The 27,173-nt window shown below is 44.5% G+C and overlaps 1 protein-coding gene across 7 annotated transcripts in view; it reads left to right on the plus strand.

Annotated features, from left to right (window-relative positions):
• mtmr4 (myotubularin related protein 4) overlaps window positions 1-27,173 on the plus strand; it is a 97,237-nt gene that overhangs the window by 33,105 nt on the left and 36,959 nt on the right. For all 7 annotated transcript variants that reach the window (XM_072664736.1, XM_072664880.1, XM_072664954.1 and 4 more), the window contains one exon: window positions 19,369-19,458. In XM_072664736.1, coding sequence (XP_072520837.1) covers window positions 19,369-19,458 — 90 coding nt within the window. The remainder of the gene's footprint in view (window positions 1-19,368; window positions 19,459-27,173) is intronic.

A 27,173-nucleotide genomic window follows, 5' to 3' on the forward strand; every position in this document is an offset into this window, starting at 1 on the left:
GAGCAGAGCGCTTGCCGTGCACCTTCTGCTCAGAATTGTCGTTTTGACTTTTGAGAGGCAGAAAAGAAGGTCATTGGTTATAGCAAGCAGAGGAGAAGGATGTTGGTAGCTGTAGCATGACCGCTTGCTACAGGGTCTGCCGGTAACCTCTTGAACCCCTCAACACTCTTCCTACCACCACTACTACCAGCATCATCAGCATTATTACCACATCTAGGTTCCCTTGGCCCAAGAGTTGCACCGTCCGTTCCCTTATTTACTTTTATTAATGCCTCTGATCTTTTATAGAAGACTGTGGTTCCTGATAGATCAGACAGGAGGCTGGGGGCTTTACTGGAGTGCCCTTTCTCGTCATGATGCAGTGCTAGAGATCAGACTTGACTTTCCATGGTCATGTGCAGTATTTTTGTTATACTTGGTCGATTGCTGGAAGCTGTTTGAGTGAGGCCAAGCAGTGGTGATCATGTTTCATGGATTTAACTCAAGTCAGGCAGCAGCCCTGTTTGGATCGGACTGGTTGATCAGATTCTGTATAAAATGTGTTGTTTTTGTTTTTCTTTTTCTAGTAACCCAGATGTTGGCGTCACATACAGACATATAATCGCAGACAAGTAAAGACTGGTCTTGACCAGTAAAGTAATAATCTCCCCCTAAATCAACTTCCTGGATCTCGCTTTTCTGACTGACTTCAGTTTCTCTCTGCTCCTGCTAATGCTCTCCCAGAGTAGAGAGGGTGAAGACCAAGTTCTACCACTTAGACCAAGTAAATGGATGATTTTGAAGGACTGTGGGTAGTTTGGTCTATAATCCTCTCAAGGGAGCTGGGAGGAAAACACATGACCCGTAAAATTAGACTTATTACTTATTAAAATTAAAATTAGACATTACTTATTATTAATGTATGTTTAATCTCAGCTAGGTTGGACTGATAAATTGGGTAATTGCTAACCCTGGTGTAGATTTAACCTCTTTATCAAACTTAACATAATCATTTTATGGGTTTGTTTAGTTTTTTGGATGATTTTATTATGATTTATCATTTATCTGAAATGCGGCCAGTCAGTCTGGACATGTTTGGTATCTGAATTGCGAAATCATGATTTATTTTCTTGAAGATTCGATCAAAAAGTTATGAAAGCAAGTCTGAATGGACCATATGAAGATCTGAATGTGTTTTCAGCTGGTTGATGGGCGTTTTTGGGCATGTACTTACAGAGATAAGGTCGGTGACAGTCCAAGTCCAGTGTTTATTAGCAACATTAGCCTAGCATCTTCAGTGATGAATCTTTTTTTACCAAACTCTGCCTTTAAGACTCATTATTATCAAGTGATCCAGAAGCTACTATGAACTAGTTATGAGAGTGACGCAGGAGAGTTAGCATCTGTATTGTTCAGGGTTTTACTGGCGTCTCTAACGTGCTACTAGACTGCGTACGTGTTTAATGCCAAAACCTCCACCAGACCTAATGTCTCCTCTGCTGGAGTGTGTGTTTGCTTCCTCTGCGGCTGTGTTTACCATGTGTCTGGAATTTGCGCTACATTATGGAAATGGAACAGAGTTATGAAGGCGAGGTTAACGGCAGCTGCGTTCCCTTCCAGCCTCTGGGCGGCCGAGATGGATGCTTGTTGCTTTTTTAGGGCTTTAAATAATGGGAGTTCGGATCCAGAGGGAGCGCTAAAGGGCTCTGATTGAATGGGGAAAGCTTTTTCCATCTCTCTGATGCCATTACGCCATCCCCACCTCACATCCGCTTAAACCAATCAGGCCAGTAACTGGAGCTCTGTGTGTATGACTTTTTATCCCCCTTCCCAAAGTGTAGGTGTATAAATACCTGGATGTGTGTGTTTGTGGTGGCTTGTATGAGCTGGCATAGTGCCCAGTGCTGCTCGATCAGTAAGGAGGACCGAACCCAGTTGGAAGATGGCAGATGGAAGCTCGTGACTGACTGCAGCCCGTGTATTGAGCTGACGTCCTGCCAATATTGGTGGATGTTATTCTTGCTTTTCAGAAGTTGCTGTCGATGTTTTTCAGATTGAGTCATCAACCAAGACGTGTTTGGTGTCCGACGTCTGCTTCTTTCGTTTCGAATGGGAGGCGCTAGGCTAACGTCGCTAACAAACACTGAACTCGGACCACCACCTATCTAATCTTTGTATATGCGTAGCCGAAGACACACACTACCCACTCAAAACACACCCAAAAGATCCAAACCCATGGAAGAACCCTGGTTCCCTAATGGACTTTTTGCTGGATGATGATGATGGTGGTGTTTTTGTCGGAGAACTGTTTTTATAACTGAGCTTAATGAGTAGAAGGAACCCTCACAGGGTTCTTTGAAAGACGAGGATGTTCTCAATGTAAAGTACCAGTAAGGGTTCGTTGAGCTTGTCTTTAGAAGAACCACTTTTGGTTCTTTATACAACCATGTTGGAAGAGGACTTGGGTGATCTTAGGTGTTAAGAACCTTCACATAATTTAAAGGTTCTATACCATTTAAAGGGTTCTTCCTAGGTGCTTAACATTATTAAGAAGTTCACATTCACTTGAACTGTTCATTAAAATTTTTTGTTTCTCTTCAGTTTCTTGCACACACCCAGATTTGGCCCATTTTGGCACCTTTTTGTTTTTAGTGTTGCACCAAAAAAAAGATTCTGCCACAATAACAGTAGTGTACCAATAGCTGAACATGTTTTATTGCTACGTAGAACCATTTTTACAGGTTCTTTAAATTCGTAAATAGAGATTTAGTATTGAAGCTTTGCTTATTTGGATTTGCACTGCAGTTACGAGGCTAATGACCTGGAGCTGCTGTAGGACATCTTTTAGTTCTCATCTAAAAATAGACAGTGTGTCAATAGAGAAGTGTGTCAGGCGGTGTCAGAAACCACATTAGCACGGCAATTTGAGATTACTTAACTTGAGGTGATTTGAGGTGGGGGGGGGGGTGATAATTTATACATGCAATTTTCATGCCAGTTGTGGGCTGTAAGCTTCAGTTGTATACTTCTGTTGCTATTTGCCTCGCGGCTCCAGTGCAACACTAAAGAGGCAAACATGACTTTGCTGATTTTGTTAACCTCCTACTTGACCGTTGCAGAGTAAATCCACCAATTTTCTGCATAATTAAATGTTTAGGACATAAACAAAGTCATTTAGAGTGGTTTTCTGTGAAACCGGTGTTGTAGGATAAAAGGACGTCTCTCCAATCTTGATGAAGATGGTAGAGCTTTATTACAGTAAGCTGATATATGGCTTCACTGCTGGGATGTGGATAGTTAATGCAGTATCTATGTTTGTACTATAAACCATTCACCACCACTGTAAAGAAATCGGAGTAGCTAAATTTCTATACAGTGAACCGCTTCACACCAAACCCACTCATAATGCCTTTGTTTACGTCTCAACCACTGAGTCATGCAGACAATAAAAAGCATAAGTGTAATTCCTCTTTAACCTTAGCAGTTGTATGAAATGTGGTGTCCACTACATGTCCTGTAACGCTTATTGAAAATCCAGTGCCTTTTTTTTCCCCCAGTGCCTTTTCTCAACCCACCTACAATGCAGTCTGCCTATGACTAATAATATGATTGCTATTATTGTGTTGTGAAGGAGCTGCGTGTCTGCGTATCTCTGTATGAGGGTACGTCAGTGTTACTCAGCAGTTTTACAGCCTGGAATTCCACTCTCTGACTTCAGAGTTCAGAGCTTTAAGCCGGGCTTGACGTGTGTTCAACTGTCCTCTACTGGGTTAGTGTGTCTTTTAAAGCAGATGTGGTAGGGATGTCCTGAGGAAGGTTTTTTAGGCCCTGATCCTATTTGAGGCAGTGTTTATGATCTTACAGTCCAGTCTGACTGACCTACCTGACCATTCAGCAGTCTGATCACTTAGTTTGTGTGCATTAGCATCAGCCTCCTCCTCGGTTCTGAATGCGCCGTGCAGAGCTGGTTCAGAACCAAAGAAACGAGTGTGGTTCTCCCACTGGTAGAACGGAGCTTTTCCACCATGGATTGGTTTCTTACCAGGTGGAATTTAGGAGATGGGATGGGATTAACATTTAGATCTTCCCAAATGGAGATAATGGAATAAAATAGCTTTGTTGTTGCACAACTCCAACCAAACTGGGCAGAAGGTAGACATTGGAGACCATGTACAGTTAGAGAGTGTAACTCCTCCTTTTCTGACAGGTTCACTAACACTATTTTACCTGCTGCTCTGGGAGCCGTTCATTGTTGCTGCACTACGTTTACAGCGAGGCTCTGAGCTAACTATGAGCTAAAGGTTTCCTCCTCCCTGAACGCTCAGTTCCACCTTAAATAATGCAGCAGTGACGCTCTGCTGTTGAAGTGTGCTCACTGTAACTGCGGCACTGTTTAAGGTGGAACGGCATATTAGAGTTTGAAGCCAACTTTTGTTTAGCTTTTGTTTTGGCTCTTAAATGGTAACATCACTTATCAGTCCAAAAACCCTTATCCTGAGTCGGTGGATCGGATCTGGACATGCCCGGGTCATTTTAAAATACACACACACACAGACACACACACATTTCCACCCCTTTGATTTATGGTTGTTTGTGACTAAATTGCGAAGATGAAGCAGAAATCAATCAGTACCGGCTCATTTTGCATGTGATAACGTTAGGCAAGGAATTTGACGCCTGGGTGAAACGTGGTGGTGTTTAGTTGACCTAATCAGAGTGATTGATGTAGGGATCAGTAAATCAATCCTGGTCAGAGGGACTGTAGTAGGGCAGTAAGGTTGCACCATGTATTGGGAGTTCAGTGCTTGTTTTTAGACCTGCAGTTTGGCAGCTAATTCAATACTCTGGAAGGTGTGTGTGTGTGTGTGTGTGTGTGTGTGTGTGTGTGTGTGTGTGTGTGTGTGCGTTTATATCCCCCTGTAGCTCAGCCACAGAGCAAATGCACTCTCGTGCCTCTCTCGCACTTTTTTAAGTATTCTGCCTCCTGAAATATTGAGCGTGTCTGAAATAAAAAAGACGCAGGGCGGGAAAGAGCGGCAGAGGGAAAGACAACGAGGGAATAGTCCAAACATCAGAGTGCGTCGGTGGTGCGTCCTCTTTCTCGTTCGGCCTCTCTCACTTATACCCTTACCCTTTCCTCTCTTATGCCTGTTTCTCTGCACATTCCTCACATTCCTGCACACTTCTGCAAATGATTTATGATGGCTAGATTAAAAAGTCTGTAAATACAGATCAAAAAGAGCACTGCTGAAAACTAGTACTGCCAATAGAATAGGACTCTCTGGAGCAGATTAGCATGACCCTATTGGCACCATGCTCGCTAATGCCAGGCCTGGGCTAGAGGGGTAAAAAGCCCCCAGCATTGAGCTGTGGAGCAGTGGAAGAACTGTATTCTCTGGAATGATGGATGGTGCTCCAGCCAGTACGTTTGGGGACGTGTTTGGGAGTTGATGACAAGGTAGGGTGGTGATCATCTAACATCCAGACCTCTACTAACACACTTGTTGCTGAATGCAATCAAATTCTCACAGCAGTGCTTCTCCAAAATAGTAGGAATTCTCTTCCCACGACAGTAGAGACTGAGTTACTCCAACAAAGGCCTTGATTTCAGAAGAGACCATGAATGAGCAGGTGTCCCAATACTTTTGCCCCTATAACATAAATGCAGTTGAGTGTGAAAGAGGCTGTTTAGTTCTCATGAGGGTTTGGCGCATGCCAAAAATATCAGTTTGCAGATCAGCAGTAAGACTCAGTCATCCAGTGGTTGCTCTGAATCATTGCTCGAGAGCGTAATCAGTGTGGCGCTCGGTTAAACGCTCGGGCCACGTTTGCAGGCCACCGTGGCCGCAAGTGTGGATTGACTGCTAGCGATGTCCTAATCTGGGTGAGAGTCTCTAATCCAGAGTAAAGCCCCTCATCAGATTAAACGCGCTTCCCTTTGCCAGCTCTGTGTGGGAGCATGCCGTTTAAAGAGATGGGAGGAGCGCGTGCACTGGAGGATGTGCGAGGAAGCCGGCAGAAGTGCGAATTCCAATTCAGAAAGGGGGGGGGGGGGCTGGGAAACAAGGGACGGTTACCATAGCAACAGGCTTTCGCTGTGTGTGTGTGCTGGTCTGAATATGCTCCATTATTACTTTTTTTTTTTTTTTTTTTTTTTTCTGTCACACTTTCTCTTGCTTTTGCTCTCGCAGTCTTTCACTCGCTCTCGCGCTCTCAGGCTCGTATAGGGACTGTAGTTATATTAGAAAGTAATGCGCTTCCCCTGTTTGTTCCAGAAGGATTAAAAGGGGCAGTTTTAGTGAATTAAACCAGCAGCAGAGCTCCTGCCCTCCCTTGTCTGGTCCTACAAACACACACACACACACACACACACACACACACACACACACACACACACACACACACACACACACACTCGCGCGCGCGCGCGCGCACACACACACACACACTCGCGTGCATTTATGCACTCACTCAGACCCTCAGGGCAGGTGCACGCATCACACCGAGCTCGAGAACTGCTGCTTTGGCACATTTCTCCTGTGCCGCACACTAAAATAATGCAGAGTACATGATGTGAGAAGACTGCTTTGTGCTTGTTGTGCTTTCCCTGAACTAGCGCCTCCATCAGGAAGCCTCTTTACAGGAGAGAAAGGATACGAGGGGGGGGGGGGAGTGACGAAGCAAAAAGGAAACAGCAGAGCGTCCGGCACACAGCGTCCTCCATCTTTGTGCGGCGGGAACAGGCTGCATCTCCAGGAGTGAGCCCCGGGGATCAAGCAAGGAGAGAAGGTGGAGGATGGAGGGGGAGGGGCAGGGCAGAGTAAAAGATTGATGAGCAGAGAGGTGCAGACGTCTCTTCCTGACACAGTGACGGAGCTGTCCGTGCGTGAATTGTACGAAGCACATCAGCTCTGACAGCTGGAATGTAAAGTGTTTGCTGGCCTGTAGCCTGTGCAAGTTCGTATATATGATACGGACAGAAGTATTGGGACACCTGGACACTCATGGTTTCTTCTGGAATCAAAAGTATTAAAAGAGTTTATCTGGCTTTTGTTCTGGAGTGTGTGTTAGAGGTCAGGATGTGGGATGATCTTCATCCCGCCTTACCATCTCCCTAACTTATCCAAAAAGTACTGGATGGAGTACCATCCATCATTCCAGAGAACACAGTTCCACTGCTCCACAGATCAATGCTGGGGGGCTTTATATCCCTCTAGCCCACGCCTGGCATTAGGCATAGTGCCATAAGGTTCATGATATTCATCTGCTCCAGAGAGTCCTATTGTATTGGCAATACGTCTCTACAGGGACTAGACAAGCTGTGTGTGTGTGTGTGTGTGTGTGTGTGTGTGTGTGTGTGTGTGTGTGTGTGTGTGTGTGTAAAGCTTGATTCCGGATTTCTCCGACTTCACCTGATCATTCAGCATCGCCTGACCAAGCTGTGGTGTCTGTGGACCATTATCCTGTATGCTAATTTCGGGCCTCATGGTTTGGTGGGGGTTTGGTACCTCCCAAAAGCGTAAACCTTACATTTTGAACAGTCACTCAAGTTACAGCTGGTCCCCCTAGCGTGGTATAACTAGGAGACAAGGAAACAACACTACCGTTACCATAGCGATACTCGGAAATCCACTACAATTCCCACAATACCACACACAAACTTTACTTGCTAACGTCTACAGCTTAAGGTTTCCAGGTGGAACTTGCTTTTGCAAAATTTGGTCGATCTTAAGCCCTATTGGGGTGGGATTAAATTTGCATGGGTTCCTCGGGTAATTCTCTTTCTTTCACAGGGGCTCCTCCGTGATCTATTCATTTATTACCCCCCCCCCTCCCCCACCTCCAGTCCATATCAACCATGTCTGTGCTTCTCCATCTTCCTCAGAGTACAGTCCTGGCTGAACTGCTTACTGTTTTCCACTTAACTCGGCGACCGTCTCGATAGTTTTAGTCCTGCCCAGATTCACCTCTGTGTTTTTCCAGGCTCACATCCGGAAGACAGCGAGAAGGCTATCTGGGCGCAGTCTGTCTTTAGTCCTCTGTCCTCTCTTCTTTTATAGCACCCCCCCCACACACACACACACACACTCACAGTCCTCGTTCAGAGTGAATAATGTCCCCTCATTTTGGAACTGCCGCCCCTCTCACTGCCCCGGAATAATCTCGCTCACATAAATGGAGACTGAGTTTTAAATGAGGCTTCAGAAATAAGCTGGTTCTGACAGTCAAGCCTGCTCTTGTGAAGCAGCCATTGCTGAAGCTCCTGGATCAGACAGCCGCCTAAGTAGGCCTGGGTGGTAATGGTAATGATAATCAGGTATTGATAATGAGAGTTTTGAGGTGTTTTGCAGGACAAAGGGGTGGAGAAGTCTAGCCGTTCACTTTTAACAGCACAAACCAGCACGTCAGCAGTTAACTAGCTCACTAGAAAGGTGTAGCTCCTGATGGAAACAGGCACAAGTGCTAAGTGAAGCATTTATTTCTAGGTGGTTGTGATAGGATTGCTGGGTATATGCTAGGAGGTTACCATTATGTTGCTGTGGTGTTAAGAAGTGATTGATTTGGAGTTGTTTAGTGGCTGCTAGGGTGCTGTTATGTGGCTGCTAGGGTGTTGTTATAGTATTCCATGTGGTTGCTATGGTGTTACTAGTTGGATATGTGGTACCTCATATGGTTCTTTGTATGTTACTGGTGTGTTTATCGGTTTTGCCCCCCCCCCCCCATTCAGTGGTATGGGGGGGAAAAAAGTCTTTTGAGCGCCCCCTCATGAACAGCTGTACACATGTTTTTCTGGACAAGCTGTTAGATACAGAACCAGCATCTAAAGTGAAAGACACATGTGGACAGAGGTGGTAGAGTAGTATTACAGTAGGATTAAATGACTGGGGTTACGCAGTGCTACACAGGTTGCGTATAATAGGTCTCGTGCAGTGACCTATTGCGGCAACGATGGAGGCGTCTTTCTCCCTGTTGCAGCAAATGAAGCATCAAAATGAACAGAATACTAAAGACTGGAGAGAACAGACTCGTACAGTAAATATCTGTTGAATAGTGTGAATAGTACCAAGGCCAAAATTCTCACGCTTGTTTACCAGCTGCCCTGTTTTTAAGAATGGTGGACACACTGTGCCTCGCCTAGTCATCGTCTGAGTGAGAGCCTGGACTGAGATGAGGAAAGATTGATGTGTGGGAGGGAATGAAGGAGGATGGAAAAAGAGTGATGGATTGGTTATCAGATAGAGCGATGGCCTGACGATCCATTCCGGACCTCTGAGAGGGTGGTGTTAAATCTCTCTCTCTCTCGCTCGCTCACGCACTCTCGCTCGCTCACTTACAATCCTGAACTCTGTAATTTATTGCTCCTGTCTGGAACTTCTAGGCAAAAGAGTCTTCCAGAAAGCCGAACGAGAGCTGTGGGTTGAAGGGTGGGTTTCATGTTGGCGGTACAGATGGGGTGGGCAGTATAGTTAGATGTTGGTGGTTTATGTCAACATGTGCTTCGGGAATATGGGAATAATCGGGCACGTTGGACGATTGGCCTATGCCTCAGTTTCTGCCTCTCTCTCAGACAATACACGTAAAAAAAGATGTAACAGCCGTCATTAAGGTTTGGGTCTTAAATGTAAAACTTAGTCTGGGGTCTAAGGGGTCCCATCTAGCAATACTGATTAGCTGTTTTGTCTGTTTCAGCTCGTTTGACTAAACTCCATACCATAAAGGGGTATTTTTTAACTATAGTAATTCATAGTGTTTTAGTGTGCAGTGGTCCATGCCAAATCTGTTTATCTTACAGTGGTGGAGATGAAAAGCAGAGGTTGCCATGTGTATAACGTAAATATAGCCATTTTTGCTATGCAAAATCCTTCAGTGAGTAAAGCCACACGTGCTTTCTAATATTTATATGGGAATATGGTAAAATGGTGAAAAACCCTGAAAAATACATTCCTTTTGGGGACTAGTTTGCCTTACATGTACACCATCTGGACAAAAGTATTGTATAAAAGTATAAAAGGTATTTATTTAAAAACCACAATCAAAAATACTTTATCTATCCACAAGTTCATCCGGCTTTTGTTAGAGTGACTGTCTCTACTGTCCAGGAAAGGGAAGTTTTCTATGACATTTTGGAGCATTGACCACTGTGGATTTGCATTCAGTGACAGGAGCGTGAGGGAGGTCAGAATGTCAGATTATCACCACCCCCCCCAAACCCTCATCAAAAGTATTGAGTGGAGCGCCATCCATCATTCCAGAGAAAACGGGGATTTATACTTTTGTACTTATAGCTCATGCATGACGTTAGGCATGATGCTCGTAGGATCATGTTCAGGGTCTAGACAAGCTGTGTGTGTATTTGTGCATTTCATTTAGTAGAAAGGGTGTCCACAAACATTGGACAACATTGTCTCAGTACTTTAACCAGTTTTTTCAGACCTGTTTCATAGCAAAATTCATATTAGTTTTCTGTGATGGAACTTTTTGAGGCATTAAACTTCAGTCTTCTGGTTCATATCAAATCATTTGATTGACTTCAAATTAGTGTTGTAAAGTAAGCTTTATGGTATCAGTGCTCTCCATTGCTGATAACGATACTGTTTGAAAGAGAGCACCGATATTATGAAGCTTACTGACGCCCTACATTTTTTTTTATACATAGAACATAGTTTTTGTATACTTTATGAAAGCAAACATTTAAACACCCAGTAAAAGCCAGTCATTAATATTTTTACCATTAAACAGACATTTTAGCACCTTTAGTACCTTTTGTTTCCATGAGTTTCAGCAGCTTGTTTAAAGGCCAGACATTGAAGTTTAGTACCTTTTTACACACACACGTGTACCTGAATGTGAAACTGCTGTAGAAGCATTTTCACTGCTCTGAAATGTGAATTTTGCTCGAGCTTAGCAAGATTATGCTTCCCTACTTGCACATGTTTCTGCATTGTGGCAATTTCTATTTTTTCAGAGCTCTGAAACTTCAAGTGAGCAGTTCCTCAACCAGTAAATATTGTTCTTTCAAGCTTATTATATCTTATTTGGGATCAGATATTTACAAAAGTATTTTATAGCCATTTTATAGCCAAGAGTTATAGCCATCTATTGAGGATTTAAGTTGGCAGATACTTGAAACTCATTATCCGTATCATCCCTGCTTCAAATACATATTTACAGCATAATTAAGAGCATAAAAACAAGAAATAGGTGGAGTACCCTTTGAAGTCCTCAATTGTGGTAATTTTGAAACATGCATTAAATACAGGTGTCCGATAGATGGGACTGTGGTCATTCCTGCGTTTGACCATTGTGTTTGAACAGTTTTTGCCTGAGCTGACTGTGAAAGGTCCAGTACTGTGGCCTTCATTCATTCGAAGCATAGCTGTATCTCCTGCAGTGACGTGCTGAAGTGCACGCCGCACGTTCAGATTGAAGACACTTGGTGCCAAACAGTTTGTGGCCTCTGACTTCAGAGGCGCAAACAGTGCTCACTGAATACTAGACACGATCTGGTGTATCTTTGTCTGCTTGTTCCAGATAAGCTTGTTGACTCCGTTTTGCAAGATCAGAGATTTCATAATTGATCTTCACCTTTTTATCTCCCACCTTTGACGTCTCACGCGCTTCTAAACAGCGTGCACGCTCTCTTGCTCTGAACATGCAAGCTTGTCTGCAAGCTCTGCTGAATCATGTCTCACGAGGGTGCATTACAGCAGCTTAATATAGCCCTGCTCTTTACTTATTCCTGAAGTATTCAGGGGAAGAAATGGCGATTGGAAGGGAAGGGCTCGGGCAGGCACTCTCGCGATGAGCCACTTGCTAATTGAGCGCTTGCTCGGAAGCCTTTCCCGCACTGTGGCTTCATGCCAATTGTAAATGAAAAGACTGGAATTCCATTCATCAGTCTAATGGATCCTTTGGAAAGAGGAGAATGTTTTTCGGCGAGAGAGAAAGCATGAGAAAAGAGAGCAGGAGTTAAAGTTCAAGAGCTAAAGCTTGTTTGAAGAAAGACGTAGAGATAGCGTCCATTTAAAAGACTTGAAAACCTCGACTGTTGTTTTCTCAGCGACGTCTGGCAGCTCTCCCAGCTGACTCGGGCTAACTGAGGCGATTTAGTGCTTCAGTAAATGAATGGCTATGGATTATGGACGGTATTGGCCCAACCTGAGAGAGTAGGGCCTGACTGATTGTTTCTCTTTGTGTAGCTTAGCGTAGCTCTGACCGCTTAGCCACCACTGCCACTAATGTATGTCTGTAGGTCATGTCTGTAGGTTACTCTGATCCTGAGTTGTGAAGCCTAAAATACCAGCGGTGCGGAAACCAGGTTCAGTGATTGGATCGACATCGTGGCTCCTGTTCCCAATCCCAGTATCAGATCAGTGCATTTTTCATTTGACATAATCGTTGCGCCTCTCAGCCTTTCCAAAGCTCTTTTCTCCCACTATCGGCTCTCCCTGTCTCTTTGGAGTCTTCCTTCTCACTCGTCTGTAACCACACCAGGCTAATGCGGATTTCTAGTGTAGAATTAGCGCACAGACTGACCCTAATGTAGTGGCTAATCACATTAGCGGCAGGCGCTATCTGAGAGTGCCCATTGATGCTCTTACTTGCCACTTTTAGGAAAGTTGGGTGCAGCAGAGCTGTGGTTGATTGGTGGTTGAAGTGTCATAGAAGTGCGTGTCAGGCCTGCAGACCGCTCCTGAGCTGAGCTTTATCTTGTGAACGTTACCTCAGCTCGTTTCACGAGGGCTTCCTCTTTTCTAGTCTTAATGCGCTGACTAATTTAACTTGGACTGCTGCTCTGTCAGTCTGTCACACAGCACGTCTTCTGAAAGCGGAGTCAGGGGCAGGCCTGTTGTGTCTTGGCTTTGCTGGAATGCACAGATGGAATCTACATACCAAAGCCAGGAGGGAACTGCCAATCTACCTCCCTCCCCCTATCCCCCATCTCCTTTTCCTCCTGTCCTTTGCCCTGCAGCGCAAGAGCGTAACGTGAACAGGAACTGGAGCATGTTATGAAAGAATTCTGCTGTATTTGTTACTCTGAGAGCAGAACCGGTCATGGAGATGCAGGGTCTTGGCAATTTTCAGCTACTCTGAACTTTTGAAGGTTCTCAACTAACCAAAGATATCTGCATGTTGATAGTGTTGCTAGCCATCCGCGGCAGACGGATCCCTTTTGAGACTTTGTTGCTTGTCCAGGACTTATCCAGGGCTTTCTAATGGCCCTCGCTGGTTTCAGCACTACTGCAGCCCTAAAGCAAGTCTTCTGCTTTTGGAAGTAAAACCTTGTCCATTCTGTGCCTGAGAACCTTTGACATTACAGGCCCAAATACAACCAGATTTGACCATTCAGACAGTGCTCTGTAGCTTGTGACTGAGGGCATTCAGAAGAAATCTGAAACCAAGCTTTGTACTGTTTTACTGTATTTACCCGTTTACCTGCATCTGGTGAAAGGTGCTGTGGTGGTTCTTCAAGCAAAAACGCTCTTATTGCCGAGATGAATGCTTTTAAATAATGTGCTCAGTGGCCAAAAGCCCCTGCACAGTACTATATGTTCTATAACTCAAGTCCAACTCAAGACTTTAGGGTTGTTTGTATGTGCTTTTCCCTCTGGGCCTAGTTTTGACCCACTCCCACCTCTTTCTTTTGACTGGTCTGTCACTCATACCTTCTTTTTATGCCTTGTTGACAGGTGCTGGCATTGTCACCCTCGTCACCCTGTGTGTCTGCACACAGAAGCAAACGCCAAATATCTGTCTGTTTTGGCAGCGCTGTCCGTTCATGGCATCAAGTACCCTGGGAAATAGAGTCCGGGGTGGTATTACACCATTTATGCCCACAAATGCAGATCTGGGCTGTAATCGAGACCACATGTGTGATTTTACTTAACACGCAGGGTTGTATGACTGTATGACTGGAGTCAACCGTACCGCCCCACCCCTCGCCTGTCCTGCGGCAATAGCCTCTTCTTTTCTTGGATGGCTTTACACTAGATTTGGGAACATTCCTGTGAGGATCTGATTGCATTTAACCATGTACGCATGAGAGAGGTCAATGTATGGTTGATGAATGCGTGATTAGTGCTGGGTCACATATGCCACTGCAACTCTACAGTGCTGTTCCATGCTGTGGTAGGGCTCTAGCCAGCACCTGGCATGGGTCAGGGCGACCTTGGCATTGGGCATAGGAGTCTCCTGAGCACCCCGTTCTACTGGCAATGCTTTTTTTTTTTTTTTTTTTTGGAGATTACACAATTGAATGCCTGAATGCACCTTGAAGTGGTTGAAATAATGAACTAGAAGGGCCGTCTGGATGCTATTGAACTTGGTGGACATCTGAAACACTAGCATAATGTAACTTAACCCATTGTTGTTCGTTAAAAGACAGGGAGCTGTCGCGTAGAAGACGGGCGATTATGGTAATTCTGGCTATAAACATATGAGTTGGGCATGAAGTGTGGTATTTTGCAACAACAGCTTCTATAAGCTGACTCTTTGGCTATTGTCAACACCTCAATCTCAGGCCATGGAGCTATGCATTCTAAACCACTAGAGCCTGGTGCACAAAGCCGGTTGGGGTTACATCTTGCAAGCAGCTGTTTCAGCCGGCAAAGAGAAGCAGTGGAAAATAGGGCTTCTTACTGCAGAGATGATAAAGGAAAGCAGTCTTAGTAATGTGACACATCTGGGTCTCTTGCAGTTCATTGCAAACTCTACCTTGACAGTTGTATCCATCAATGCAATGCAATCTGTAGACGTATCATGAAAGTATTGGGACACCTGCTTATTCATTATTTCTACTTTCATAGATTTTCTACTAGGTTTTGGGGCATGACTGTGAGGATCTGATTGCATTCAACAACAAGAGTGTTGGTGAGGTCAAGATGTTAAATGTTGAATCTCCTCCCCACCTCGTTCCCAACTCCCCAGCACCATCAGTCATTCCAGAGGACACCGTTCCACTGCTCCACAGCTCAATGCTGGGGGGCTTTATACCCCTCTAGCCCATAACTGGTAATAGGCATGGTGCCAATAGGTTCATCTTTATTTATCTGCTCCAGTGAGTCCTATTCTATTGGTAATAGCTTTCTACAGGGATTAGACAAGCTGTGTGGGTGCACTTGCATATCTGTGTCAGCAGTGGGTAAAAGCATTCATTAGGGTGTCATTTATTACAGTAGTCATATTATATTTAATCTCATAGTTTAATGTACATTCTCTGTTTAACCAACAGACGTTCGCAAGCTGTGTCCATTTGGTAAAGTTGCCCTCTCTAGTGTCCTGCTGTGCTGAAAGGTCAGTACTGATTTGTGCTCACAGTAGAGCGTCTGATTGTGCTGCAGGCTCTCTGTCGAAGCACTGCAGTCCTCTGAACCTAACAGGTAATGCCGGTTCAGCTGTACCAGCAGCCCTGTACCGGGAGACATAGTCCTCCGCGCTCAGCAGGCAGTGTCTGGCGGATCTGGCTACGCTGAGAGCTCTCTGTTGCCATGCTGTCTGGACACTGGCACTGATGGATGCTTGGAGTTCAGCACCAACCTTCGGGACAGAGGGGAGAGGAGGAGAGGAGACTAAGGGAAAGTGAGAGCGGCTGTGATGAATACAGCACTGTGCAGACGCTCGAGCCCAGCCTTCATTTATTTCATTCCCAGTCGAGCTTCCATTCTTTACTGGAGACTCACTTTTAGTTTCAGGGTTCTATATAAAACCATGATGACTCTGAAGAATAGATGAATAAATGAATTGAGTGGGGGTTTCTTTTGCCCAATTGATGATTCTTTATATACAAGGAAAACCACTTTATGGTTCTACACTATATGGACAAAAGTATTGGGACACCTGCCTCTTCAAAATCAAGATCGTTATAAAAAGGATGAGGAATTTGGGTGCATTCAGGGACAAGAGCAATTGTGAGGTCAGGATGTTGGATGGTCACCACCCCAACTCCAAACATCCATCATTCCAGTGCTTCACAGCTTAATGCTGGAGGGCTTTACACACCTCTAGCCCACTTATGGCATTAGGTATGGTGCTAATAGGTTCATATATGTTTATCTGCTGTAGAGTCCTATCTTATGGGCAGTACCCCTCTACTGGGACTAGACAAGCTATGTGCATTTGCAGAACTGTGTCAGCAATGGATGCAATTAAAAATAGCCGAGTTCATTCATTAAAAGGGGTATCCACATACATTTGGACATATAGTGAAGATGCCAGGGTTGTTATAACAGCGGCAGTATGGAAATGGGAGGGAAAAGTGGGTTAGATGGGCCTGTATTTTAATATGAGGAGGACCGGTGGTTAGGTAATGCAGGAATGCTGAGTCACTGTTTGTTCTCATTTGGAATGTGAGTGACCAGAGTGACTACTGAAAACTAGGCTTAGCCTACCCACTAAATCCCTCATGAAGTGTCGTCTAGAATTCTGTAATCACGTTAGGGACTAATGATATTGCAAAATCGGAATTACGTGCTTGCTCCGTGACCCTATTCGCTGTGTGGCTGAAGCTTAATGAAATGACACGATAGACTGGGAGAATGACTCCAGAGCTCTCGAGGCCGAGTCTAATTAGAGCTGCAGCACCAGAGGTTAGGAGAGGCCCTTGGAAGGTCATCCTCTGCCCAGTTTCTGTCCTCTCTTCAGTCTGCCTCTCTCCTGCCATCTGGATGTCTGTATCCGTCTCTGCCCCTCACATCTGCTGTTCTTTGGTGGGTTGGCGTGGGTGGGTACTAAGTATTATGTGAACTTCATTGCTCAAGAGCAGTTTGACTTACAGACATGGTGCAGGTAGCCTATATTGGCAAAAGTATTTGGACACCTGCATCTTCATTATTTTGAAGCCACTTTCCCTGCTTAAGACAGGCTAAGCCTAGACTAAAACGACTCCACTGCTGATTAATCTAACCCTGGTGTTTAGTCCAAGACTAAGCTCAGTTAATGTGAGGAAAGCTGGCCCTTGATCTTTAAACAGTGCATTGCGGTGTGTACTAGGTATTTTTGTCAAAATTCTGGTCTTGGACAACCCCATTTTTTTGCAACTATGGTGAATACATGTCTGTAGAGGGCAGGGTGACTGAAAGTTGCCAGTCATAGATAAAGCTTCCCAGTCCATCTCATTCCTTCTGTCTATTTAATAAAGGAAACAACAAGGAAGCAAACACTCGTATCTGCCCAACATCAACATGCCTAGCTTCAGACTGCGCTGTCTCGCTGTAGCATGAACTACTTACTTATAATCTGCCTAATAAAATTGATAGTATAGTTAAATCCTCATTTGTCCACTTCATCTTTTAGTTTTTCAGTCCACTTCTGTTCCCAAGGCACCCTAGCATTCGCTTTATTGCACCTCCATATTTCCATCAAAACACCTGCTGACATCCTGTCCTGACCTTTGACCTTCTGGGCTGGCACACCTCACTGTGAGGTGGACTCGGATCAGGCAAATATTCTGGTCTGCTCTGCTCTGAGAGTCCTGATCAATGTCTGGTGTTGATGTCTGACGACCACATGGGGTCATTAAATTTCATCTTCCAGTGCCAGAGGATAGCAGAACTATGGAAATAGTTCACTGACCCAGTATCAGAGTTTCCTGTTTATACTGAGCATGGAGTTTGCTGATCCACGGATCCTGCTACTCGCATGTCCAGAAATTCTTACTGGCTAAATAAGATGAGGGGTGGTTTCAAATTCCTCAGTAACATCTAAAGATGTCCTGCCATAAACATCTAAGTTAAATATATTTGAAACATGCTGACCTGTATTCACCTTTTAACCATGACCTTGGTATCCAGATCTTATTCGTGTTGCTCATAGGGCTAAATAGGACTAAATTATTGCACACACAAATATTTGTGTTCACAAGGTTGCAGAGCAGTCATAGGTGCTTAAATTTCATACAAGTTCTTGGTTTATAATCCTCTGTAATCCATAATAAAACAGTAGCAGCAGTGGCAATCATTGTCTTACTTGAAAGGCAAACTGAAATCAAAAGCTGCTGATTTATCTTCTAAGGGTTGTGGACCAAGACATGAGCAGTAGGGTGTGAGTGTGTGCCTGTGTTTGTTCTGGACAGCTTTGACTTTTGTCAGAGGGCTGTGTAGCAGATGGTGAACACCTGGAACATGTTGCAGAATCTACTTGCTGCTGCTGCCCAGTGCAGAGAGCAGTGGAGTGCCTCAAGGCTCACTGTTTGGGCCTCTTCACATTTTGTGTTTTTCTGTGCTTTTAACCTCTTGATTGCATGTAGAATCAAACAAATGACCTTTACATGTTGATTGAGCCACTTCCCTTTCTTTAAAAGGCTGGAGGCAAAAGATAATTAGCAATTAGAGAAATTAGTCCTACCCAAGCTAACGCATTAATCCAGCCAGACTGCAATCTGCAATTTATGCCATAGATTGCTGTAATGATTGTGTTTTAGGTCAGAATTCGACCCAGTTTTGTTAGTGTGTGTGCAGCCACCAGTATGTTGCTGCTAGAGCGTCCTCAGAGCAGCCGGTTGAGGCCCATGTTGGGGTCTAGAGGGTTAAGGAAGCACTGGTCCCGTTCAGAATCGTGTTGTTCTTCATGCATTTGGATCTTTGGCTTCATTGATTCATCGTCTCAGGTAGTTTGACTGGGGATTTGAACAAAGCCCCTGTTTGTAGGAATGACGCTTTCCACGCCTGACCCCACCCCCCCCACCCCCCTTCTCTTCAGCACCCTTCTTCAGTGCCAAGGGGAGGTCTTTCACCTCATCCTGTGATGAAGTGGACGATTGCTCAAGGTCCTTCTCGGTCAATGTTTAATCCGCTACGTGATTGCTGTGACCGCGTTGCCTTACGCTGCCAGATTATCGTCTGGCTTGAAATGTAGGCCCATGATGAACAATACAGCTAACAGAAACATTCTCGAAATCAATACTGGCATAGGCCAAGGATTTTGCATGTGCGTGTGTGTGTGTGTTCACCTAGCTTAACCCCTCAAAAGCTTTGCTTTGCTCAACAAATCGTCTGTTTAGAGTGTCTCTTTTTCGGACACTTTCTAGTAGCAGTTTCCTTCCATGCTTTCTTCTTTTAATGCTCCTGCTTTCAGACAAAGCAGACCATGCAGTTCGGTGCTTGTTGGTATCAAGACGTCACACTAATGCTGCTAGTTTTGCGTGTGAGAGAAGAAACATGCAGGGAATGCCTTAATAATTAAACATTACATTGACAGTGAAGGGTCAGTGGGACATTTGCTGTGATGTGTGCTCAGATGTGTGTGTGTGTGTGTGTGTGTGTGTGTGTGTGTGTGTGTGTGTGTGTGTGTGTGTGTGTGTGTGTGTGTGTGTGTGTGCCTTAAAATACACTGATTGTGTTCGTCCTTATAGTCTCCTCTTGCAAATATAATGTGTGCTGTATTGTGTTGCAGGGTGAGGAGGGGCCTCCCAGTCTGGAGTATATCCAGGCCAAGGACCTGTTCCCACAGAAAGAGCTGGTCAAAGAGGAGGACAGTCTGCAGGTGAGCTTTTCTCTGTGGTTGATGGAACCCTCCACCCTCCTTATTACCCAAATTACCACCACTTTTTAATGATGCACCTCTTAACGAATGTATGCTTCTCCATTAAGCTGGTCTAAAGCCAGAACCCCAGACATACGGGGACCTTTTTGTTCTTGGTCAGGATGCTCACAGGTCACAGTAAATGCATGATGTGATTGGTTGGAGAGCTCATTTGCATACTGCAGCCTCCTACATCACTAATAAAAGGTACATAATTGCAATAACAATAAATGGTACACTGTGTATAGCTGCCGTATTGGTATGACTGTAGTGGACAACATAATCTTTATGCATATTTTAAGCTATAAAATAAAAGATTTGATAGGAACGGCAAAATAATGGATAGAATCTTGACCAAGATTTGCATACAGAGTCACATGACTGATCAGGTTTTATTACATCTCATTCTAAATCTATTGGCATTAATATAGAGTTGATCAGCAGGACCGGAACTCCTTATGATCTGTGATCCTCATCACTCAGTGACCCTGCTCTGTTCACTTTACGTGGTCTGCCACCTTGTGTTGCTGTGGTTCCTAAGCGCTTCCACTTTTCAATAATACCAGTCCCAGCTGATGGAGGAATATCTAGGAGGGAAGACATTTACCAACTGACTTGCTGCAGCGGTGGCTCCTATTACATACAGAACCACGCTGAGCTCTTTAGATCCACCCTTTCTTTCACTAATGTGTTTAAAGGCAGACTGCTTGGCTAGGTGCTTGATTTTTATACAAATCTGGCAGTGGGGACTGAATGAGACCCCTGAATTTAACGATTAGGAGGTACGTCCTAATACTGTTGTCCTTACATTGTAAGATCTCTCTGTACCCCCCTATATTTACGTACCCATAGTGTTTTCATGAGCGTTTTATTGCTTTGTACAGAGCTGAGGGAAACTCTGCATTAGTAATTTGTGACATTTCAACTGGAGCAGGATGGAAATCTGTCTAGAGAGTCAGAGAACAAGAAAGAAAGGGGGAAGACTCCCTTTTAACCTTTAGCAATGCTTCTGTTTTCTTCCATTAGTGAACATCCAGGACCTAATGCTCAATAACGGCGGGTCCTGTACATTTACACACCTCTGTGACCCTCCGTTTCCTGAGGAGCGGCCTGTCTGCCTCTAGATGGTCTTTAGACAGTTTCTATCAGCCGTCAGCCCACGCTAGCGCAAGCTTATACAGCTCAGCCAATTACACGGACTGGATTAGGTAGCCAGACAGAAATCGAGGCAGACAAGGAGGTGTTGGAGAATGATGGTGAAAGAATGCGACACAGGGTAAAAAGAGACAGCTGGGAGGGGAAGGGAGGACTGTTGAAGAAAGACTGAGGGGAGGTCCTGATCCAGCCTGAGTGAAAGACTGATCGTTCAGAAGAGAAGTGTGGGCCTAGCTTTGGAGTTGGTCCAAGCAGTGATGTCATGGCTTGCAGAGGGGGAACTGCAGCACTCTGCATTCAAGAGCAGCTCTACAGCGCACGCAAGAGTACTCTCAGTCCACAGCTCCTGCCACGACCTGACCGGCCTGCAACACAGCGGTAAAGGGCTGCTGCACTGCCAGAAGGATTTCAGTACGGTTCAGACAGATGAGCAAAAGAACTCTGTACCGCAAAAGATACACTATGTGGACAAAAGTATTGGGACATCCGCTCATTCGTTGTTTCTTCCGAAATCAAGGGTATTAAAAAGAGTTATCCTGCTCTTTAGTCGTGTCTACTGTCCAGGGAAGAAGGCTTTCTACTAGACTTTTTGAGCGCTGCTGTGAGGATGTGATTGCATTTGTTGACACGAGCATAAGTGAGGTCAGGATGTTGAACATTCAACAAAACCGTTATGACTGGCGCAAATCAATACTCTTGACAATTGACGTACATCTCTGGCATGAGACTGTGCGAGACATAGAGATTAGGTAAACATGAACCTGTTGGCACCTTGCCTAATGCCATGCATGCCATTGAGCTGTGGAGTAGCGGAACTGTGTTCTCTGGAATGATGATCCAATACTTTTGTGATTAGTTGGGGTGGTGGTCATCCAACATCCTGACCTCATGAAATGCAATCAGATCCTCACAGCAATGCTCTAAGATCTAGTAGAGAGCCTTCTTCCCTCAACAGTAGAGACAGTCACAACAAAAGCAGGATAAACCTTTTTCTTGATTTCAGAAACCAGGAATGAGCAGGTGTCCCAATACCTTTGTCCAGATAGTGTATTAGAATGTTTTGTATTAATATTTGTTTATTAGAAAGCAAACCTGTGCACAGCTATACTGAGCAGTACCAAAACAATGAACATGACTGAATCTATCAGTATTGTGGCGCTTACTGCTTTTGCCTCGGCTTCCCCCCTCGCTGCACCCCGCTTTGTAAGAGTTGGCAGGGAAAGACAAATCACTGCTCTTTTTGAAATAACATTTCTATTAGGAATTTCCTTGATCGGTTTCGCTAGATAATTCCGGCGTGTGCGAGTCTCTCCTCAGCAGCGGTGACTGTTCTTCCTCCTCCTGTTATTGCAGGTTTATTTGAATGAGGAAGCCTGCTATTATGCTTATCTGCCCCGGACACCACGGCACCATGGTAGTATTATAGGGAAGAGTTAGTGATGGCCTTTGTCGAGCGTCTGCCGTCTCTGCGGATGCATTTTTTATGTGATGGTGAGGGAGGGGGTTCAGTTCACCTGGCACTAAGGAGAGCTTTTTTTTGAAGGAAAGGAGTTGCTTTTTAAAGTTAACCAAGTGACTGTCGCTCTGTCCTACAGCAGCAGGCATTCTCTGACCGTCTCGCCTGTCCGTCCTTCTGGTTTAACACAGCAGTGTCTATCCGTCCTTCAGGCTTACTGTCTCTTTCGCTGTTTAATTAGAAGGAACTAGCTGTCTGTCTGTCTGTCTGTCTGTCTCTGTCTGCCTGTGTTGCTTGCTGTGAGAAGGCGGCTGTGGCCTTCTCCATCTCTGTACTGTCCTGCCGGGGGGAACTGTTGCCTGTCTCAAAATGTTCACTTTGATACTCATTAGGGCTGGTATAGTGTGGTGACTGTGGTGTTCCCGCACTGCTAAGCTTGTTCCCCCGACATCATTCAAATGAAGGCTGTATCATTGGGTACCCACGGGACCTTGCCCAGAAGGTCCCCCTTGATATGAATTGGCTCTGGGGATCTCAGGACCTGCATATAAAATGAAGTTAGCAAGCTAGCTTCTAGCTTTCCATTACAGCAAATACACAGTGGTTCATACCTCATGTTAAATCATGGAGCATATCATGGAGTGTTTTTGCTTATTTTGCGCTGGTCAGGTTCTTTTACACAAAGCTGCATTTACAGCTTTCATCTACAGGTCCTTTATTTATTAATTACTGTAACTGTAACCTACCTCATCTGTGGGTAATCATTACTGTAACAGTAACACTGTAGCACGAACCGTGACCCGAACTGGAACATTTAAATGTGCTATACTGTGTACTTTATATATAGACAAAAGTATTGGGACACCTGCTCATTTATAGTTTCTTCCAAAATCAAGGGTGTTCCTTATTTCCTGGAGTAACTGTCTCTACTGTCCAGGAAAGGCGGCTTTCTACTAGATTTTGGAGCAGCATTGCTGTTGATTTGATTGCATTCAGCAACAACAGCTTAGTTAGTGAGGTCAGGATGTTGGATGATCAGCACCCCAACTCATACCCAACTCCCAAACTCATCCCAAAAGTACTGGATGGAGCACCATCCATCATTCCAGAGAGCACGGTTTCACTGCTCCACAGCTCAGTGCTGGGGGGCTAATACTCCTCTAGCACACGTCTGGCATTAGGCAGCATGGTGCCAATAGGTTCATGTTCATCTGCACCAGAGAGTCCTATTGAATTTGCAATGCTTCTCTACAGGGACTAGACAAGCTGTATTGGTGTGTGCATCTGCACATCTGTGTCAGCAATAGGTGCATTCATTAGAAGAGGTGTCCATAAACATTTGGACATATAGTGTACCTAAACGTACATGCATATACACACACTCCGAATCCGTCACCTGATCCCTCCTTTGAAGCTTCTGGGGCTTTCATGGCTGCTCAGGCGTCCTCTATTTAGACTCCAGCGGCATGAAAAATGGATGTCCTTTTTTTTTTCCCCTGCAGATCGGTATTACCACTGGGGTCATCGAAACAGCAGCACAAATAAGACAACAGCTGCTCCGAGAGTCATTAACGTCATCTCTGTTTTACATTTGCGTCTATGAGGCAACCGAAGTCCCCCTCGTATCCTCCTTGTACCTTTTAAATTTATGTGAGACGTTCTTACCTGGTGCGGTGGTGTAGAACGAATTGTGCCAATCTTTATTTCAGAGCACAGCCTTGTCCATTCTTTAGTAGATGTCTACATGCACCATTAACTGTACACTGTGTGGAATGGGCCATAAGAATCTCCCCAAAACACACCATCGGTTATTTTAGTTCAGTACAGGGTGTAAATCTCTGTGATCCGAGGCTGTCCACTCCTTCTCCTGGCAGGCCACAGTAATCACTCATTTCAGGAGTAAGTTGGGCACAGAACCAGAATTGCCCAAAAAAAAACTTTGTAGGTGAAGCATTTCTCATGAAAATATATCCCTCCGAAGCGTAGTGGCATAGTGGCATTAGACTGCTGAGCCACTCGAAGTCTGACACTTCTTATTTCTGCTGTATCAAAAACTTGGTTTGAATTATGACACCACTGCGTCGATTCTTCCTAAATAGTGTTGCTGTCCTCTCAGTGTCCTCTCAGTGTCCTCTCAGTGCAGTGTGTGTCTGCTCTGGTCGGCGTAGCATTTTAGCTTGTTAGCTTCCATAATGCTCCCAAAGGCGCAGTTGTGGATTGCCTCAAAAGACTTTGGCCAGTGGGCTGGGTGTATGTGAATTTTGGGGGAATAAATACAGTATAAATAAAGTATGGGGGTTTGGAATTGGTCTGTTTTGTAGAATTAAGGAGAATTCAGATATGTTTTATCAGCTACGTATCGGTATTGGCTAGTTTTATCATGACCAACCCTGAGGGCCAATCGGATCATATTTGTGATGTTTGGATCATCACTGTTGGTCCTGAAATGTTTCCACATAGTAAAAGAGCAACTGCAGTAGTAGGAGTTCTCAGCGGCAGTTTGAGATGCAGTGGGATGGCATTGTATATTATGGGCAGACCTAGATAGCGGGTAGCAAACCAAGCCCCTCCTCCAGCATTGCCAACATGTGGAATGTTCAAATGTCTGCTGTACTCTTAGGAAACCTGTCTGTCATGTTATCTCACATGGACAGACTATCATATACACAGACACACACACACACCTCGCAACAGTCCTGTTAGACTGGGACTCCCTACCAGACGTGCTGTTGGAACATACTCCAGTACCTCAGTAACAGGCAGAAAATTGACTGTCTGGCGCAGCTCCACAGAGGTTGTGTGGTGTGAGATTTGAAGGCTCATCAGCTTTTACTCAGTTATGAAGTGCTTTGCCACATTGCTATTGGGCAATTACCTCTCCTTCCTCTTATTGCATAACTCTTTATTTCCATTCTTCCTCAGTTGCTTTATCCCTTTCTCTCTTACATATACACTCCCATGCACTCTCATGCATCGAAATGTGTCTTAATTAGCAGCTAGGGTTAAGGCATTTCACCCTCCAACCCCCCAAAAAAATTGTATGGCTGCATGATCTGAACATTACATTTATACATTGTCAGACCGATGTTTAGATGAGGTTGATATTTTAAACCAATATTGAATTTTTTATTATTATTTATTTATTTATCACATTCAAAATATTTCCAGTTGATGACCAGCATAGGATATATGTCCAAATATTTGTGGCCGCCCCTTTAAGGGAAGCTACTTTAAGTTGCACCTATTGCTGACACAGATGTGCAAATGTGCACATACAGCTTGTCTAGTCCCTGTAGAGAAGTACTGCCAATAGAATAGGACTCTCTGGAGTAGATAAACTCTAACCTTTTGGCACCATGCCTAATGCCAGGCGTGGGCTAGAGGGACATAAAGCCCCCCAGCATTGTCGTCTAGTATGATGGATGGCGCTCTATCCAGTACTTTTGGGATGAGGTGGCATGGTGATCATCCAACATCCTGATCCTAATCTTAAACCTCACTCTTGCCTCTTAATCTTAACCTAATCCAGTTAATATCCAGTTCCAGACTGGTGTCAGCAGCAGGTCTATAGTAGCAGCTGGTTGAGGGTGTTGAGATGGTCTGTATTAGACCTGTTAGATGATCAGTGATCTCACAGGTGGACATCTACAGGTCTAAACTTGGGCTCTTCAAATAAAGTGATGAACAGTAGAAGTCTATAGTAAAAGTCTCTTGATGATCTACTAAGTGTTCAGATGCTGCAGCATCACTAAGATGGTGTTGAGATTAGGGATGCACCGATCCGGCTTTTTCAGTTCCGATACGATACATAAACTTTGCATATCGGTTGATACTAGTCTGATACCATTGCTGAATTCATTAACTGTATACCTCACCATGTGGGAGAGACTTACAGCATCAGGATTGACTTAATCATTACTTTATATAATATAACAAATTAACACAGATATAAATGTACTAAATCGCATTTATTTATTTGCACATTTAGTGCAGTCTCACACCAACTAATTAAAGTGAAAGGATCGATTCCATGGATCTGTCTAATTATCCGATACCCAATCCAGCTAATTTTGTGATTTTCGGGACTGATATCCGATCCTATTATCGGATCGGTGCATCCCTAGATGAGATGTTACTGAGAGTCTGATGAAAAGGTAAGGTCCTTTTCACGTGTTTTGCATGCAGTGAGCTTGCTTCTTGAGAAGGTGGTATGTTTGTCGTGGATGCAGTCCCCCACCTGCACGACTTCACGCTCCAATACATGGTCAAATACATCAGTCTCTTCTCTCCTACTGGTTCTTTTTCATCAGGAAGGCCTGCGGGCACACACTGGTATAGCGACGACGTGACTGCTGCCGAGAGTGACTCATGCTAATAAAAAGTGAGAGAGAGACAGGTAGTATCTCTCAGCCTACGTCCCAATGTCCCGCAGCCCACTCTGTCTCCAGTAGACCTGTCTGTTCAGAAGAGTCTATGAGCAAGGGGAGGAAATGTCTAGAGCTGGCACATAACCCAGAGTTGAACCTTTTGCTAAACATACATTGATGAAATTCTTAACCCTGTTTTTAACCTTACATGCCCATAATTGTATGGAGCTGCCTCAGGGCCTGGAGGGGACGTGCAGTCCTTGAGGGGTCGATGAATTCCAAGGTGTTCCAGGAAATTCTGCAGCACAGCATCAGAACCGTTTGCCAAAGCGTCAGCGAGGTGGAGTCCGCTTGATTATAATCCAGAGCAAATCAGAATCAGAGAGGAAACTATTAAAGCTCTGCTTTTATTGGCTTGTTTGCGGCACTGCAACTGCTCACAGGAGCTACATAACCTAGCATTGCTTAGCACTGTAACAAGTATTGTAATTATTCGTTGTAATTGTTCATGAGTCTTGCTGGATAGTGTTGCTGTTAGGGATGTCCTGATCAAAGTTTTTTACCCTCCGATCTGATTCGAGCTTCTTAATGCTGACTTGTCGTCCGATACCAATCCGATCTGATCTTTATGTTTCTGTAAATAATACAGCCCCACAATTCAGGTAAGATGTGTCATTTTAGTACCAGTTTCTGTAATC

The sequence above is a fragment of the Salminus brasiliensis genome, chromosome 1 (assembly GCF_030463535.1).
Source record: "Salminus brasiliensis chromosome 1, fSalBra1.hap2, whole genome shotgun sequence".
Classification (NCBI taxonomy): Eukaryota; Metazoa; Chordata; class Actinopteri; order Characiformes; family Bryconidae; genus Salminus; species Salminus brasiliensis.